The 18,079-nt window shown below is 38.7% G+C and overlaps 2 protein-coding genes across 4 annotated transcripts in view; both read right to left on the bottom strand.

Moving 5' to 3' along the window:
• The window catches only part of sec16a (SEC16 homolog A, endoplasmic reticulum export factor), a 40,517-nt gene extending 25,108 nt beyond the window's left edge, over positions 1-15,409 (bottom strand). For all 3 annotated transcript variants that reach the window (XM_056446877.1, XM_056446879.1, XM_056446878.1), the window contains exons 1-12: positions 15,282-15,409; positions 7,992-10,995; positions 7,776-7,909; positions 7,299-7,393; positions 7,074-7,212; positions 6,794-6,983; positions 5,389-5,560; positions 3,810-3,952; positions 3,456-3,517; positions 3,199-3,337; positions 1,244-1,480; positions 54-151 (exon numbers count right to left, since the gene is read on the bottom strand). In XM_056446877.1, the coding sequence (XP_056302852.1) occupies positions 54-151; positions 1,244-1,480; positions 3,199-3,337; positions 3,456-3,517; positions 3,810-3,952; positions 5,389-5,560; positions 6,794-6,983; positions 7,074-7,212; positions 7,299-7,393; positions 7,776-7,909; positions 7,992-10,946 (4,364 nt within the window). In that variant the 5' untranslated portion in view covers positions 10,947-10,995; positions 15,282-15,409. The remainder of the gene's footprint in view (positions 1-53; positions 152-1,243; positions 1,481-3,198; positions 3,338-3,455; positions 3,518-3,809; positions 3,953-5,388; positions 5,561-6,793; positions 6,984-7,073; positions 7,213-7,298; positions 7,394-7,775; positions 7,910-7,991; positions 10,996-15,281) is intronic.
• A 2,540-nt stretch (positions 15,410-17,949) lies between these two features.
• The window catches only part of pdcl (phosducin-like), an 11,703-nt gene continuing 11,573 nt past the window's right edge, over positions 17,950-18,079 (bottom strand). The window contains exon 5 of the mRNA XM_056446674.1: positions 17,950-18,079. This exon is cut by the window's right edge and continues 2,028 nt beyond it. The gene's annotated coding sequence lies outside the window, so the exon portion shown is untranslated.

Raw genomic sequence — 18,079 nt, 5'->3', positions numbered from 1 at the left:
TCGCTGCACTGAAAGCATGCAGACACTGGTTGTTGTGAGGAGAAATGGTTAACCTGGTCATGACGCGAGCGTGAGTTCTGTTGTCCATTTTACTGGCCAGTAACAGAGCGTGACCCCACAGACCATTCTTCATAGCGGACTCCAGAGCGTCCTAACAAACATACACATCATTCTCAAATGTCTTCTCAATTCTCAAACGTGTTAACGCTGTTTTATAATATGATTTTGCCAGCCTGTGAAACTGTGTCATGTATATTTTTTTTAAACAGTAAAGGAATGTGGTCAGTATTATTATTTTTTAGTTCAACTTGTGATCATTACCAATTGTTCCCTATTCATTACGACAATATAACATTAACATAAACAATATTATAATTATTATTTTATTCAAAACGATTTTTAAGTAATATAAGTCTATGAATACTTAATTGAATCAACAAAAAATACTATTGCAATGACACTATCATGCTGCAAATATAAAATGGTATTTCAGACTATTATTTTATTTTATCATGTATCATGTTATAATACTACTACTACTACTAATAATAATAAAATATGTATATAAAATATATTATTATCATTAGAAATAATTGTAATCCTACTGGGCTACAGACTAACAAAATAACAATAATATAAGCATAACAAAATCACAAAAATAAGCAAAATATTAATAAATAATAATAATAATAATAATAATAATAATAATAATAATAATAACATTAAAACATTTTATATATATATATATATATATATATATATATATATATATATATATATATATATATATATATATATATATATATATATATATAAATAAAATTATTATGAAATATTATTCAAAATATAATTTTGAATAATATTATCATCCTTTTAATAAATCAATTCAGAGATAACATTATGATTGCAACAATACTGTTGTACTATAAAAACATATTTGTATTGTTGGAATATAAAACAAATTTGTTTCTTTTTCTTAATGACTAGTAAACAAAAATAAAACACTACACTAAAAATCTTAGATAAATTTCAAGTCAACTTGAAATATCAAGCAGATATAATCAACCATATCCTTAAACTAGCCATAACATGACCATTAAATAACAGGGAACAGAATATTTAAATATATACATTTTACCTAATCATTTCCATAAAGAAAATGATTGGGTCATGAAAAATGTTTTCTATGTGACTGAAGGAGCCACGGTGAGACATAACTGGAAAAGAATGGATTGTGTCTTGCCTTCTTGCGGCCGAACAGCAGTAGTTCTCTGAAGCGCTCCGTTTCCTTGCCAATATTTTCAGGCACACCCATGAAAGTGTCTGATAGGAGGGACATTTGGCCCATGTCTTCTTCTGCATGCTCTATTGCCTCATTGTTAAAGTCAATGAGATTGGCCTCATTGGGTGATTTTCCTGGCAACCACACAGAGCGATGCTCCTTCAGCAGCAGGTCAGCAATATCTGTACCCACTACGGTCTAAAAGAGACCAAAAAACAACATAGCATTATATTAACAATCTCTGAGGGTTTCTAGCACATAGCAAATAAATAAATAAATAAATAAATAAATAAATAAATAAATAAACATCATAGCAGATAATTAACCAAACATGACACACTCTCTTAGGCTTCTCTGCTTATTAAAGTGTGTGTATGTTTTTAACAACAGTTTAAAATGAAAATTATCCTTGCACAAGATTACTGAAAAGATCCTACATGACCAAAAATGCATGTCAGAAGTTAAAATCAGCCATAAATTTCTAATACAAAATTGTAGCCTACATGCAATTATTGAATAAACATTAATTATAATAGTACAACTAGCATTCATTTGCATTGACAGCAAAAGTAGCAATGATTAAGATGACAGCAAATCCTTCAAAAGTTACCTGCATTCACAATAGGACAAGATTAAAACCATGAAATATGCATGTATGTAAAGCGTAAATAAATCAAACACGCTTGTTATGGCATTCGTAATAAATGACAAAGATAAACTTCAAATAATAACAGGCATGTAAACATACAGGACAGTGTATGTGCTTTCTGCCATCTCAGTTTTTGTAACTTGAGGGCTCGTCACAAAAAAATAAGCAAAATTCAACATCATGGTTAAATGATAAATAATATTTCAAGAGTTCACAGTTAGCTGATGATTGATAAGTAAATGCCTGTTTGGCATGCTGTCCCGAGAGAGGACATCCGTGAGCCCGGGGCTCCCTCCCATTTCATTGGGAGAGAGGGGAGTCTAAGTTCAGGAAAGTTTCAAGAACTCTTCCTGTATTACGCTAGGAAAAAGAGTAAGGAGTCGGGGTGGCTAGGGGGATTCTTCAAGATCAAGATGTCTAAGGTAAGGGAATTCAACTACTTATGTGCATTTGGATTCATCTGATTGATATATCATGTGATAGCTAATGCGGGACCGGCTGTGGTCAATCATAAGCAAGTGATCCCTTTAAATTCGTTTATGAATAAACTTCGCAAAGGCTATAATGAAGGCTTGATGAATCAAAGACAAACCATGAAGTCTAATCAGTGAGTAAATGTGGGGAGCCAAATTCTTTATATTCCATCAATGCTGAAAATGCATTAGGTCAGTGTTTCTTAACCATGATCCTGAAGGACCACCAGCTCTGCACATTGTCTCCTTAACCAAACACACCTGATTCAGATCATCAGCTCATTTGCAGAGACTGAAAGACCTGTAATGGGTGTGACAGACAAGGGAGACATCCAAAACATGTTGGTGGTCCTCCAAAACGTGGTTGAGAAACACTACATTAGGTGAACAATTTGTGCAGGTTACGTCACTGAAAATAAATGTCTGTTTTGGTAATCTTCAATCAAGTTTGACCATTTGCTTTTGCATTTGGAGTGGTGGTCCTTCTCTGTTGACATTAGTGTGACGGCATCAGCCACAATATTCTTAACCACGCCCCTCTTACCTTTAGTTTGCTTTGAGGGAATGATGCGCAAAAAGAAAGCACCGCCCCCTGCTCAATATTCTGTTTCAGTTGGAAGCACATCAACATACTGAAAAAAAAGTTTCAGCAACTTCCAGCTCACGTGGACTTTAATGCTGGCAAATTCTGAAGCAGTGTAAATAAATGGCACATCCATAGCAAATGCTGTGCATTATAAAACAAAAAAGCACTAGCGTAAAGACAGCCTTAGCTAGGCCTACCAAACACTCACCCCATTCTGGCGACACAGCAGCACAATGAACTCCCAGATGAGGTAGGCGGAGTCTTTGTCGATGAGGTCATCGTTTCGCAAACACTCTTGGGCTTTGTTCTGAGCAAACTTCATGACATCCACCTTATGAGTCTCCTCTCTGTGGACACACATACACGCAAGATGATGACTGGATTGTTTGACAGTGTACGTGGCTCTTACAGGCTTAGATTATACACGTGCAAGCTTTTATTTGGTAAAGGAAGGATGATTCTTACTTGACCAGCGGGCCTGGGAATGAACGCATGTCAGACTGCTCTGGAGAATCCTGCAGAAGTGTCTAGAAAAACATCACAGCCAAGATATTAGATGTAAATAATGTAACTGAAATCATTGTGATACAATTTATAACTAATTACAAAAGGCACTGTGGTAAAAATTGACTTGGATATAAACATATGCTCAAAATGAAACTCAATCAGCTGCACAGTACAACTTTTTGTAGAAGTAATGATTTTGAATGCAGGTAGTTTAGTAAAATCTAGTTCTTCAACAGAATAAAATCTTTATAGTTTGAGATATAACAGTGTTTATAACTGAAGGTTTATATAACAGTGTATGTTTTTTTTTACCTCCATACTGTGGATTTCCACTAGTGTGGGCTGACCAGCAGAGGGCAGGTTGGGTTGGACGAGGATCAGCTGACCAGCCGGACCAAATCGAGCACAACGATGAGGAATAGAAAACTTCTCAGGGGTCAACGGTCTTGGAGGAGCTGTGAAGGGAAAGGGAGGAAAGAAAAAAAATGGAGAAAAAAATGGTTCAGAATTATTTCACTTCTGACAAATGTTAGTTTAACAAAATGAAGAGCATGTGTACTGCAAAACAAACACTTTTAGTGTATATTTTTTACAGGGATTGCTGGGCCACATTTATGCCAAGCTGCAGTTCACAAAAGTCACCAAAACAATTTAAATAAAAAGGTTTGCCTTTTTGAATAAATACTAGATTTTTAAAAAATACTGTATTTAACCCTTTAACTGCAGTGTTGTCAATAAAAATGGCTTAACAAACAGAAACCTGACAGATCTGCTGTACCAGTACCAGGCTGAATGAGCTTAATGGCTGAATCTTTTTTTGTCAACAATAATGTGCGGTTAATCCCTATAATGAGCATGTATTCATAGTTTTCGCTCACATTATTTGGACCTGTCAAGTTTCTGTGTGTTTCAAGCTGAAGGCAACAACCAATTTTTGTTGATATTAACACAGCTTAACTGCCTTGAAAATGATATACGATATTAACATTTGACATACAGCCTGTCAAGAAAACTGTTCCTCTTTAACAGGTTTTAAGAGATGAATAAGGAATCACTTTAATGTTGTTCTGCAACTTTGTAATAATTCTATTGTGTGTATGATTTCTTTTTATTTTATTGTTGTGCATGTGACTTTGCAAATTAATTTGAGTGTATTCATTAAATTTTACTTGTAATTTGGCATTTGTTGTAATACAAATGTTTCGGGACTCTCAGTCTATTTGGACTCTCAGTAGTGATTATTAAACCACACTGAACTGAGCTAAACTGAACTGAACTTAAACACTACAAACTGAACTACACTGTTCCTATTTACTGTGACCTTTTATGTGAAGCTGCTTTGACACAATCTACATTGTATAAGCGCTATACAAATAAAGGTGAATTGAATTGAATTGAATCGTCATCGTCGTTTATTATTATTAATATTATTTAGGTAGAGGCTTTAAATAAGGCTTTCTAGCTTTTTGCCTCTTCCTGCACATTATTATTATTATTATTATTATTTTTCTTCTGTTTTATTCCAATATTTCGTATTCTTGTGCAAATAAAGAAAAAAATGTTGAGTTCAGGTTTAGACTAAAGAAAAATGCATTATAAAAATCAAACATGTACTAAAAAAATGGGTTAATAAAGCGGTACGGGCAACATTTCTTATCAATTCCTTAATTGCTTATGCTTAATAAAAATGGAATATACACAGATTAGCAAAACAAATTAGCAATTTGTTTAAAATGTTAGCAAAGTACCAGCAAAAATTTTAAATTCTGTCAATAATAAAGTCAAGCAATAAACCTTATAATCCAGGTAAAACAGTAATAATTAAAAAAAACATGAAAAAAACTGAATGTTACTTTATTCTTTGTGGTGGACTCAAAGAATAAATACTTACGCTGCTCTGGGGCAGACCAGGTGTTGTCAGCAGTATTATAAGGATCCTGACCATAATTCACAGTATCTGAAGGGTTAGGATACTGGCTGTAGGTGTAATCTGCTGGAAGAGTGGTGCCAGTGGTGTCGTAGGCTGCGCTGACCAAGTCTGGTTGGCTCCTGTAAACCTGACTCTGCAGAAGGAAGGACATGTTGTTATGAACATTATGTAGATTTGTTTGTTTGTTTATTTATTGCCAAATCAGTCATTTATGGGTATTTCATGGGAACATTAACATCGATAAAAACATATTACATAACCATAAGAACTTCAATATGCAATACGAGATGATAAAAAAAATGTCAAGAGTTCGCCCTTAGCTGATGATTGATTATAAAGTGTGTTTGGCATGCTGTCCCGGGAGAGAGCCCTGAGCTCGTGAGATCCTCAAGCCCAGGGCTCCCCCCGTTGCAGGGCGAGAAGGGAGTCAGATTTCAGGTTGGTCTTGAGAACTCCCCTGCTTGATAATGGTAGATGTAGATTCTGAATGCTATAGAGTGAATACTGGATTCAACACTTGTCTATAATGTCAATTTAGTTTTGTCAATTTACTTGTGTTACATGTTTTTGGTCTGTGGGAGGAAACCGGAGAGCCCAGGGAAAACCCACGCAAACACGGGGAGAACGTGCAAACTCCACAGGGAAATGCCGACTTGGCCAGGTAAGATCTGAGCCAGTGACATTCTTGCTGTGAGGCAATGATTCTAACCATTAGGCCCCCTTGCTGCCCTGACAAGGAAATGGGAGGAGTAGGGGTGGAAGGGGGGATTCTTCAAGACGAAGTTGGCTAAGGTAAGAGACTCTGGTTATTTATAGTGGTTTAGGAATAGTCTGATTGGTGAATCATGCGTTAGCTAATGAGGACCAGCTGCTATCAATAATAAGCACGTGCTCCTCTCGAAAATAGCTTATAAATAAACTTCACAAATAAAACATTTAACGTTAAACACATAAGATATGATTTTTCAGTTCAATATATAATCAATAACTTAAAATTCTTCCTGGGGATACATTTTTAAAAACAATCAACATACAGTACAGAAATCTTATCTAGTAGTCTTTAAAACTTCACATTCTATTAAAATATGCTTTATGGTGAGGGAGGTTTGACAGTGGTTGCATGTTGGTGGTGCATCAATCTTCATTAAATACCATTAAGGCATCTAGTATAAACAGTTTGGTCATGCCTGGTCTCAAATTAAATTTGAAGAGTGTCTTATCATACATCACTTATTATTAGTACAGTTTTCCCATCCCACTTGCCATTTATCGCAAATATACAAAAGAATTGAAGATTTTAGATCGGAGGGGAGAATAAACGTTCTCTAAATTAACATTACACAGATAAATCTTCACACAAACACACCTGTTGTGACCGTGAGCTGAAGCTACTGCGTCGACTGTGTGATGAATGCACACTGTGTGCTGATCGTTCACTGTGAACCGAGCGGCGGTCAAAATCATCGGCATATGGGTCACGTCTCCGAGAGTCGTCGTCAAAGCTGGAGTCATAACCAGGGTAATACCGCCATGGATCATCATACCCTTCCCTTCCCCTAGTAATGATTACCAAGAAAAGTTTTCATTTGCAAAAAAAAATGTATTGATAATAACAAAAGAAGTTTTGTATGAGTGCATGCGAGTACCTGTTTTGATATTGCTGGTTATAGTACGCCTCTCCTCCTCTGTAACCATCTTGGTTATAATACCATCCATACATTTGATCATAGTATGCTCTGTAGCGTGGATCATAAGCAGCATTGGGATCATACCACCTGCTCCTATCTAAATACACACAAACACCCAAAAAATAAGCCAAAAAATATGGAATATATAGAAGGCAGATGTTTGTAGCACTGATTAGTCTTTACCTCCATAGGCATCATATTGTCTCTTATAGTAGTTTGCATAGTATTCGTCATAGGCACTACGGCTGGATCTTGAAAAGTCTTCTTGATACCCCTGTCTAAGATTAATGGGAAAAACAAAAACATGTTATTGATAACTAAAAATAAAACATTTAAAATTCTGTCCAAAAACACCAAAAGCATTGGTTTCAGATTAATTTTACACAAGTGCAGACTAGCAATATGGCTAAATGTTATTCAGTTCAAGTGCTGTATTAAAAAGCCTGTGAATATAATGACCCTACATATGGCATATCGATGGTATCGATGGTATCGACTGATTGCATTGTCCATCTGATTAGAACAATGTTATCAGCAACGTCAGGGGAATAGTACTCAAATTTGCGTTCAAATCAAACCAAGAAATCAAAGTATAAAAACAAAAATTTGACAGAAATCTCAAATCATTAGAAAGTCAGAGAATGTGGAACAAGCCCTCACCTGGAGCTGGGCCTGTCAGAGTATTGACTGGTTCTAGAGCTTGGCCTCTCTGGTTGGCGTTCAGCCTCCCGATAGCCCGGATTCTGTCCATCATACCATGCGTATCGAGGATCTCCTCTGCGGTAGGGATCGTCCTACAAAAAAAACATGTTGGTACAAAACGTGGAAGCACTTAGATTCCTTATATGGAATATTACTGATAATTTTATCATGCACCTGATAATAATTTTGAGATCTGGGATCCACAGGATACTGCGGTTGGTATGGTACTCTTCCATCCTGGTACTCCGGATAGGCTCCTGGATAGTACCCTGGATAACCTGGACCAGGGGGCATGGCAGGAGGAACCCCATAACCTGATTGACTACCTAGAGATGAAGGAGGCCTTTGAGGTTCTTGAAGTGGTTGGGTGGCAGAGTTTCCAGATGGGGGTGGGTAAGGAGGTGGTTGGGCAGATCCAAGTCCAGTAGGAGGGGCGCCAGGATGTGTTGGGGGGGCCTGTGGAGGAGGCTGGTTTTGAGCTGGAGGAGGAGGTGGATGGGCTGGATGGGAGTTCTGATTACTGTCGAGTTGGTTGCTGGAGGGTATTGGGGGGTTGGAGTTCTGCTGATAGGACAGAGAATCAGTGTCAGACTGCCCACCCTGCTGCGCATCTTTGGTGACCTGCAGGTAAAAGCCAGGTGTGTTATTCACCAAGCCTGCAGGATGGGCTGATTGAGAGACAGCTGGGACTGATGTGACCTGATTTGTGGACTGTGGCTGATGCATAGAAAAATCAAGCAGCTGATAATTTGTAGGGTGGTTGTGATTGGTGGAGGCAGCAGCAGAAGGCGGAGCTTGAGTAGCAGAAGGCGGAAGAAATTGGCTATCACCTTGAAGAGACTGGGCACTTGAGAGGTTTGGTCGGGCTGCCTGACCATCGTTTGCCTCTCGTGTTAAATTCAGGACACCTTGAGCTGAGGAAGAACTGAAGTTTACTGGTGTCTGAGAAAAAAGAGGTGGTGGCTGATTTGCTGGAGGAGAATTCTGAGGCATTTGATTGGTCAAAGAAGATTGAGGGTGTGGGTGAACAGGTGCTGCTGTCTCTTGAGGACTTGTCAGAATTGATGGTTGTAAGAGGTTTTGGGATGAAACCAAACTGTAATTAGAGGAAGGTGGCGCAATCAAGACAGGCTGGTTTAGAGCCTCTTCTGGAGGTGAGGTCACCAGCAAGGAGGCATATCCCAGACTTGCCTGAGGTGTAGAGTCTGGTGGAATCTCAAGGTTTTCAGAGGGAGGTTGTGGATCTGGCCTTGCTGGATGCAGATCAAGAGGCCCATCCTCTGGTGGCTGAATTACTTCAGATGGATGTGCTGGAACAAATGTTGCAGTCAGAGACGGTGCTGCAGGGGCTAACAGTATGTTAGCACTTAGACTGGCAGTGTCATTTTGAGCCCAGAGTGCAGTTGCAGGACTTTCGATGGGGCGCCGTGCCCCCTGAGCTCGAGATGAGGGTCGGCGTTCTGGCAAGTAAATGGTCTCCAAGTTGTCTGGAGGATGCTCTAAATTGCCAGGCTGCATGTCACGTCCACCCTTTTCCATGACCACACGTGCACGATCAACTTCAGCAGGTCGAACTCCTACACCATGTGAACGAACAGGCTCAAAGGAGGAATTTGCACTTGCCTGGAACACACCAACTGGTTTAGGTGGACTAGGAGTTGGGAAAGTAGGACTCGCTTCTGCAGCTGGATTAGAGTCTATCTGTTCAAAGTATCCACCAGTTGAGGGATGCAGTGGAGGGTGATCAGGTGGACGGGGACTCTCCTGTTGGATAAATGTTCCCACTACTCCTTGTTGTCTCCGAGGAACATGGCCCCCACTGTGAGGTCCATGTCCACTGCTGTGACTGACATTACTGTAGCTGGATGATACACTTGCAGAGCGTGCAAGGCGAGGAGCAGAGTCTGGTGTCTCCAAGTTAGGTCCCCCTTCAAAGGCATGGCTTGGAGGTGGCTCACTAGGCAAAACTTCCTGGTTTGGAACACATTCCAGATTCTCAACTGAATCACATGGCCCTGTCCCAGCTCGTATGTTACCACTGTCATTCAAATAAGGACCAGAGAATTCTGTTGTCGAATTGAGAGGTTGATGAATTCCATTTACACGCCCCTCCCCTGTTAGAGTTTCTTCATTTTCAACATCATTTCCCCCAAAGAACATTGACAGAGTTCCTGAGTCACTAGGGACTTCAGAATAGGGGACATGGTAGGCACGCTGAGATGGATCCTGTGGGTTCTGATTGAACCATGGCTCAGAGAGTCCGCCTGACTGACTGAAATAATTATGAGCAGGGAAGTGGGAGTTCTGTTGAGGAGTTGCAGCAGGGCCACTAACATTTGGTTGAGCTGACTGAAATTGATTTTGATATTGGGTCAAAGGTGGGGCTGTGAGAGGAGAAGTTAAAGGGGGTGGGGCTGTGAGGGGAGAGGGTACAGGAGGTGGGGCAGTAAGAGGAGAGGGTCCAGGGAGTGGGGCTTGAGCTTGGAAAGGCTGAGATGGGAGATCACTAGTTGGCTGAAAGTAGTTTTGAACAGAAGGTGGTCTGCTTCCATGGTCAGGCACCCAGTGTGAAGGTAAGGGAGGGGTTGGCTGGGAATGAAAAGGAGTCTGGGACTGAACTGGAGGTGTTGGGGCAGTGGAGGGAGGATGTGATGTACTAGGAATTAAAGGAGGAGCAGGGTTAGGTAACTGTGCAATATAGGGGATTGGTTCTTGGGAACTGAAGTATCCTGCTTCTGCAGGAGGAGGGATGGAGCTTGATCCAGGCCGTGAGGGAACGGGCTGTGGTGTAAAAATTCTTGGTGGTGGGCCAGGTGAGGCTGCCTGTGCGGGTCCTGGTGGTGGAACTTGTGGTGGAGCTGTTGGGTTAAACGCTGGCAGGGGAGGACTTTGCATAGGAAGAGGGTTGCTGTTTGTGGTTGGAGCTTGGCTGCTCCCTGCCATGGGTGAAAAGGTTTGTCTCCCAAAGGCAAAAGGATCAGTCACTGGCATTGTGGGAGGGGCAGCCGGTGTCATAGCAGCTGCCGCCCCATGTTTGTGGGGTCTGTTTCTTCTGAATGAATTAGGGCCTCCAGAAGGAGGTGGAGGTCCACTTGCTCCAGGAGGAGTTGTTCGAGGAGGGGGTTGCATTATGTACACTCACAGGTCTCCACAGTGTGTATACTAACTGGCAATCTCCCTATAGAAGAGAAAAACAGATGCATGTCATATATCAGTAGAAATATTGCATTTGGATCATGATCAACTATCAACATGCACCCAGAGAATAAAATCCTGTCTGGTGAGGATGTCAGCCCTGGGGCCACCTCTATAAAAGAACAAAACTAGCACACAAAACAAAACACCTCACCAAATCATAAAAATAAAGAAATGGTTTTACACAGCATGCCAGTCTATTTTACAAGTGAAATGATCAATTGTGTAAATGGCATAAATAGGTTTCTCCTTCTGAACACAAAGATCATCACACCATATAACATTCATAACCCTTATGATGAGAAGGTTTGAGGACAGCACTACTCTACTATGTTGGCAGATGAACAGTCACCATGATAGAAACCTGATCACAAGCACACAGTGGGCAGGGTGCAAGAAATGTGCATTAAGTTACGTTGAACTTTGATACCTGTCAGAGATTTTTTTAAAGCAGGGGGCCTCTGCAAGTGCATACTTTAATCTACTACCACAGGGAACAAAAGTGTTTCTGTTGTGAAAATGCAGCATTTATTAAAAAAAATAATCAAAAATATTCACATTGAAAATAAAAGTGGTCTAAAATGACGAACGCTTGAACACCAAAATTAATACTGTTTCCCATAAACTTCAACATTATTCAATTTTAAAGGTTTATGCTTAAAATTTATTTTCTAGAAAAACATACGCCTGTGTGAAAGTTCGGATTTTTAAAAAGGTATTAATACTTTTATTTTGCAAAGCATTATTTCAACTAAAAGTGAAAGTAAAAATATTTAAAAAGTAATGTCAAATGAATGCAGCTCATTTGAACTTCTTTGATCAAATAATGATGAAAAATAAAAAAGTAGTCAATAGGCAAATTAAAGAGATTTCTGAAGAATCACAACACATCAAACAATTAGTTTTACAAACACATAAACTATATTGCTTTTACAAAGGTAGAGTATTTGCATGCATGTATGAATTCTTTTATCAGACCTCCTAGTTTTTCACGATTCTGCGATCACTGAATCCAACGCAAAATCAACAAAAGTCGTAATTTTTCCGATCCTGCAAAATTCTTAATTAAACGCAAAATAATCGCAAAATATTTTAAATAATCTCATAAAACATCAAATTCCAAACCATATAATCAAATTATATTTATTTCAGTTTGCAATGAACTGTTTTACATGACTTATAGATGTTGCATACGCAGCACACGTGATGCATTTAAGTGTCTCTCGAAAAATTACGTCTCGCCTGCGCACTCACAATCATTACATAACATGGAAGGGGATTGTTTTACAGCCTGTGCAATAAGCAGATGCGGATGAAACACGAGTAATTTAAATGTGAAGTCAATGCAAAGATGCAATTAGACATCCCGTGGCACAAATTGGCCGTTTTGTGCGTTTGATGCGCTTCAGACTGCAAAAAAGTTTGAGCAAAGAAACAGACAGAAAGCAAGCAGCTTACAATGATGACTGCCGCTGGACTTGACCGAATTGAAGGACATTTTTTGTGCTTTACATGTGTGGCTGGTATTATGATGTTCATCATGAAATTGATAAATTATTTCTTTTAACTTTTCCTGCAGTTAATGAGAGAAAATGCTTCCCTGTGACGAGTTTTACGACAATCCGTGTTTTAGGTTGTATTACGATAGAGGAAGCCCTAATGCATGTCCTGAGGTACATGTCATATTCTCCAGTGGGTGAAATCTGAGAGAGAGAAAAATTAAGTTTGTGCATAAAAATTTGAATTATACAACCTTCCTTCGGTTTAATCCCTACTGTTTAAAATCTGTTTTTAGATCTTGTCTTGAGACAAGAAAATAAAAATAAAAAACTTTATTTTTATGATTCATGTCAGACATTGTCAGATTGCACACCTAACATAGTAGGCTAACTAATATGGTAAATAAGATTTCCTATATATATATATATATATATATATATTAATGGTGGGTCGTTATCGGCGTTAAAGCAAGACTCTTATCGGGCGATAAAATTTTTTTTGCCGGTAATCTATTCTCAAAGTTGGTTTGGTTGGGAGCTGGGTCTATTCTACGCAAGTTATGATGACTTTCACCTTGATATTTTAGCGCGGATGTATACCTGATCGAACTGGACTGTAGGTGACGAGAACGAGTCTTCGAACCTGTGTGTTTTCCTACTGTGAAATTACCACATCAATCGTGACGTGCTAACATGTATGCAGTTCACTAGAGTGAATCTGATTAATGTTAGCTCCACATCTAACTATCAGGCACCTGTAGAGTTTATGCGTTCGAGTGAAACATATACAAATAAAATGGACTGGGTGCTTTTTAAAATAGTGGACAATGAATGAAAGTCAAGCCGGTGAGCTGTCTGACAAAAAAGTGCCTGTATGAAACAAATCAGCAGGATGCCCTTCTGGATCTTTCACTTACTTTTAAAGACACTACTGACTACGCTTACATGGACATCTGTAATCTAGTTATTTGCCATAATAGACAATAATATAATTAAGGTGTTTATGTGAAGTGCTTTCATGTAAGAGTTTCCTGTAATTTTGGGTGACTTTAACTGCAGTTCGGCAGTTTCACTTTCACTCATGAACATTTCATTCATGCCCCCGTGACAAACTGGGGTATTAGATGCAAATAAGGAGTAAGGACTGGTGAGAGTGTTATGGAATTTAATAATGCACGCCGAATGGAAAGAAAAAAAAAAAATCCACATTTCGCGATGTGTGTGTCCTTTACTGACAACCCCATGCGTGGATCTTGTCGGAAAATATGGCGAAAATCCTACATGACAGTAATAGTTTGATTGCGGTGTTTACTTCAATAATGCCACTAATATCTGCATACTCCACATGTCTTAATTCCATTTCTGTTTAGTTCAGTTATGACTTTAGTCGGATTAAGATAATCAAAAAACGCATTTCGAGCTTATGTAGGCCTACAGTTCAACATTCATGTTAAACTGAATAAACAGTTAGTAAACACAAGTACATCTTATTGAACATCATTTATTTTAATCACCAATTATAATAGTAGAACAGTTTCTCAAGCGGTTCGTGATGCATTTTGGAAACAAGAGATGAGCCCCTGGTTTAATGCCCCTGGCTTGAGAAACCCGTTCTCAAAAACGTACTTTTTGTTATTTTAGGTAGCACACATACTCTGAATGTCTTCGGCAGAATTCAAATGAGCCATTTTAATCTAGATTAATTCCAAGATCAAGTGAGATCAATCTAGATAAAAAAAAACAACCTATGCCCACCTAACTAGGGCGTCTGATTTATGAATTTTTGCAGAGTTGAAATACAGACAATAGATGGCAACTATGACGACTCTCAAACATAAGTTAGTTTTGTGTAGCATTACATTAACCATTCTATATGTACTTTCATTTACTTCAGCTATTATTTGAAATATTACAAAGAGTAGCAATCAAGTATATGTCCAAACCTCAAATAGATACATACTGAACATCACCAGTGATTCTGTCTTTGCTTGTGCTATTATGGGTAACAAAACATACAGCTATAAAACTGGCCTTGATGCAAAGCCAAGGGGCTAATGCGTTAGATTTTAAGCTACTATATAACAGTATAATTGTGTAACCACAAATTGGACAACTACAATTGTACATTTACAGAACTTTCTGTTTTAGCTGCAGTGATTTGATCTAAAATGACAGATAACACTCTCACTCCTAGATAATAATGATGTTATACAACAATTGTAATAAAAAGTAAAACAAAAAAGCACATATAGTGTAAGAATACTGCAATATGCTGCATTATATCCGGCTATAAGGCGGACACGTTTAGCGCCCCTCACTGGATCTACCATCTGATGTCACATCCTGCTCTTTAATTCCAGTCCCTTTCACTTCATCAGCAAATGTAATTAAAACAGAGCTCGTAGCAATGAATTTAAAACGTATACAAATAACTACATGTCATTCTTGTGAATCGAGCAGCTTAATATGAGCGAACAAAACTGTCAAAACAAAACACTAGATGAACTTACAAGTTGGCAAAAAGCAAAAAGCAGAAGCTTAACAACAATGTAACTAACTAATGAAGCCAGCGTCTACACGATAACAATTCAGAATGTCACGTGAACAAACACAAAGGAAGAAGTATTATAAATGTAAACAGAGGATGTAAGGAATTACAGGTGACAGCTGACTGGGCCACTAGCCGCTAGCATGCTAACATTTCTAGTTAATCCCTCGAGCCACAGAACTCTCTAGACACAAACATACAGCCCCACACCGAATCTCTTACCCGTTATCTTCCAGTCGAGATGCCTAAATACAAACAAAACTCAACACGAGCGCGGCTGGAGTTTAGTTTCTCAGAAAAGTGCAGGACACCGCGGCTGACACTTGTCCGCCATCTTTGGCCGAGCGCGTCCTGCTTGGCGACGTGTACATGTGACGTAACGGTTGGTTCCCGTTTTGACCACGCCCCTTGTATGATATAAAATAAAATACTTCATGGCCACAATGCACAATCGGCTCAGAAGTTTAGCGTATTTTTTTTTTTTAATGTGGTTTTAATAATTGATAAGGTTTTCTACGTTTATTTTACTGTTGATACAAAAATAAATAAACGCTCGTCAAACTGGCCTACAGCTCAATGCCGCCCCCTCTTGATCTCAGTGTGTAATTGACACATAAACAAAAGTGAGCAAGCGGTCCAAGGTTTATTCTCCAAAACGCATTAGAAATCTGGAAAATTATGCATTTTCTGTGCAGTTCTGCTCAAGCAATTAAAAAATTTACAGTTTATACTAATACTTTAACCATACAGCATAATAAATGTAATTAATAAGCAATGATTTCTTGATCAAAACGAAATAAAGACTCCACTTTTGATTAATGGTTACATAATAATCTGAACAAATAACTGGGAAACATTGGAAACATTCCAGCTTCTCACAGTTTTGTAAGTGACCATAAATTAAACATATATGAAGAGTTAAGATGCAAAAAACCTCAGTAATTTTTCTAAAATTAGCATTTTTCTCAGGCTCGTGTCTTGATTCAGTATTTTCAATATTATGGCAAAGATTAGGTCATTTTCAACGATTTTACCATGAAACATCTGAACATAAACATAAGAGGCAGGGAAAATTCTCATTGTAGAAGAAAATTTTAGATGGCACTTAGAGGTTTTTGTATCTGAGCTCTTCAAATATTGTTTTTTTTTTTGTGGTTGATTTTGTTAATATGAGTGACATCCATGGTAAAACTGATTTTTTGGGTGTTTTGTTTTCACAAAGTAACAAGTGTTCATGCTTTAGATTTCATGCTTAAATCAAGGCAAAAAAAATTGCCAATGGATTAAAATACTTTTATTCATTCATTAATTTTCCTTTAGCTAAGTCCCTTTATTTATCAGGAGTAGCCACAGCAGAATGAACCGTCAACTTATCCAGCATATAGTTAACACAGCGGATACCCTTCCAGCCTCAACCCAGTACTGGGAAACACCCATACACACTCATACACAATGGCCTATTTACCCAATTCACCTAGAGCGCATGTGTTTGGACTGTGGGGTAAACCGGAGCACCACTAACTCCACACTGAAACGCCAACTGACCCAGCCGGGACTCGAACCAGAAACCTTCTTGCTGTGAGGCAACAATGCTAACCACTGAGCCACTGTGTTTCCCTCTTGAAGTTAATTTATTTTTAAAACTAAAGTTGCTTTTGCTATAATGTTGAAATATTCTGAAAATATTGTCCTAATCTGTTTAGTGAACATATTGAATTAAGAATGCATAGATAGAAAGACAAAAGCAGACAATATTAAGAAGCGTGCTTGATAAAAATATGAGAAAACGTGCAAATAAAATAAAATAAAAAAACAGAAAAAAAGCAGACATATGACAGTACCCATGTGCCAATTTGTTAAAACACACATGAAATAATTTTTAAATTAAACTTACTTTGGTTAAAATTATTATAACAATTATTTTGAATAGAATTTTCATTCTGAAATAAATATATTCGGGCAGCAGTGGCTCAGTGGTTAGCACTGTAGCCTCACAGCAAGGTCGCAAGGTCGCTGTGTGGAGTTTGCATGTTCTCCCCATGTTGGCATGGGTTTCCCTCACAGTCCAAACACATGCAGGTGAACTGAATAAACTAAATTGGCCGTAGTATATGAGTGTGTATGGGTGTCTTCCAGTACTGGGTTGTGGGTGGAAGGGCATCCACTGCATAAATTATTTGCCGAAATAGCGGTTCATTCCGCTGTGGCAACCTCTGAAATAGACAACTACTAACGTACTAACTAAACTAACGTACTCACATTAGGTGCAGTTGCCTTGAACTGTGCCGAAGTGCGATTGTTCCCCTCCCCCAACGGCCTGCACTCACACTGCATTTTGCCTTCCGAACATTGCTCAGCACAGTGGAGATTTCTTTAGTTATATTGTTTTAGTGGTTTGGGATGGTCAAATATTTTGCTGATCAGATCCACAACTTTTGACGCTCATAAATGTTCATGAAGTCTTCGTGCTGCACGTATTAGGAGGTTTGCTGAAGGTGCAGCGGTCGTGCAGAGAGTGGTTTGCCTCTTTAATAAACTTTGACAGTGTTCATTGAACAGTGAGAATGATTGATAAATCCATATGAAACGTGACGTCTCGTCTTCAGTTTCAAGCGGATTTTGCACTCACACTACATGTGTACCGCACCAAAGCCCAACCGAACCGTGCTCTAGCACACCTCTTCAAACCAGGCCAGGGCCAGCCAAAATGAAACGTGGCTGAGCTCGATTCTGAGCACTCACACTTGTCAAACAAACCAGGAAACGTGGCTGGGCACGGTTCGGATAGCATAGTGTGAGTGCACCCGAAGCAGAAGGAAAATGAATGAATGAAAATAAATAAATAAATAAAACAAAACTGAGAGATAATGCACATATGTGAGCAAGTAAATTCAGAATCATACGCTTTTATTTTTGCATTGGTCTTTGATGGAGACACGTTTACAAAATGTATAAAACTAACAGAGGGCAAAGTGAACTAAAGTGAATGCAGCCCAAATGACAACACACAAGTGAACAAA

This window comes from Danio aesculapii, chromosome 21 (assembly GCF_903798145.1).
Source record: "Danio aesculapii chromosome 21, fDanAes4.1, whole genome shotgun sequence".
Taxonomy (NCBI): domain Eukaryota; kingdom Metazoa; phylum Chordata; class Actinopteri; order Cypriniformes; family Danionidae; genus Danio; species Danio aesculapii.
Note: the sequence above shows the minus strand (reverse complement) of the source record. Positions and strands in the feature narration are given on the sequence as shown.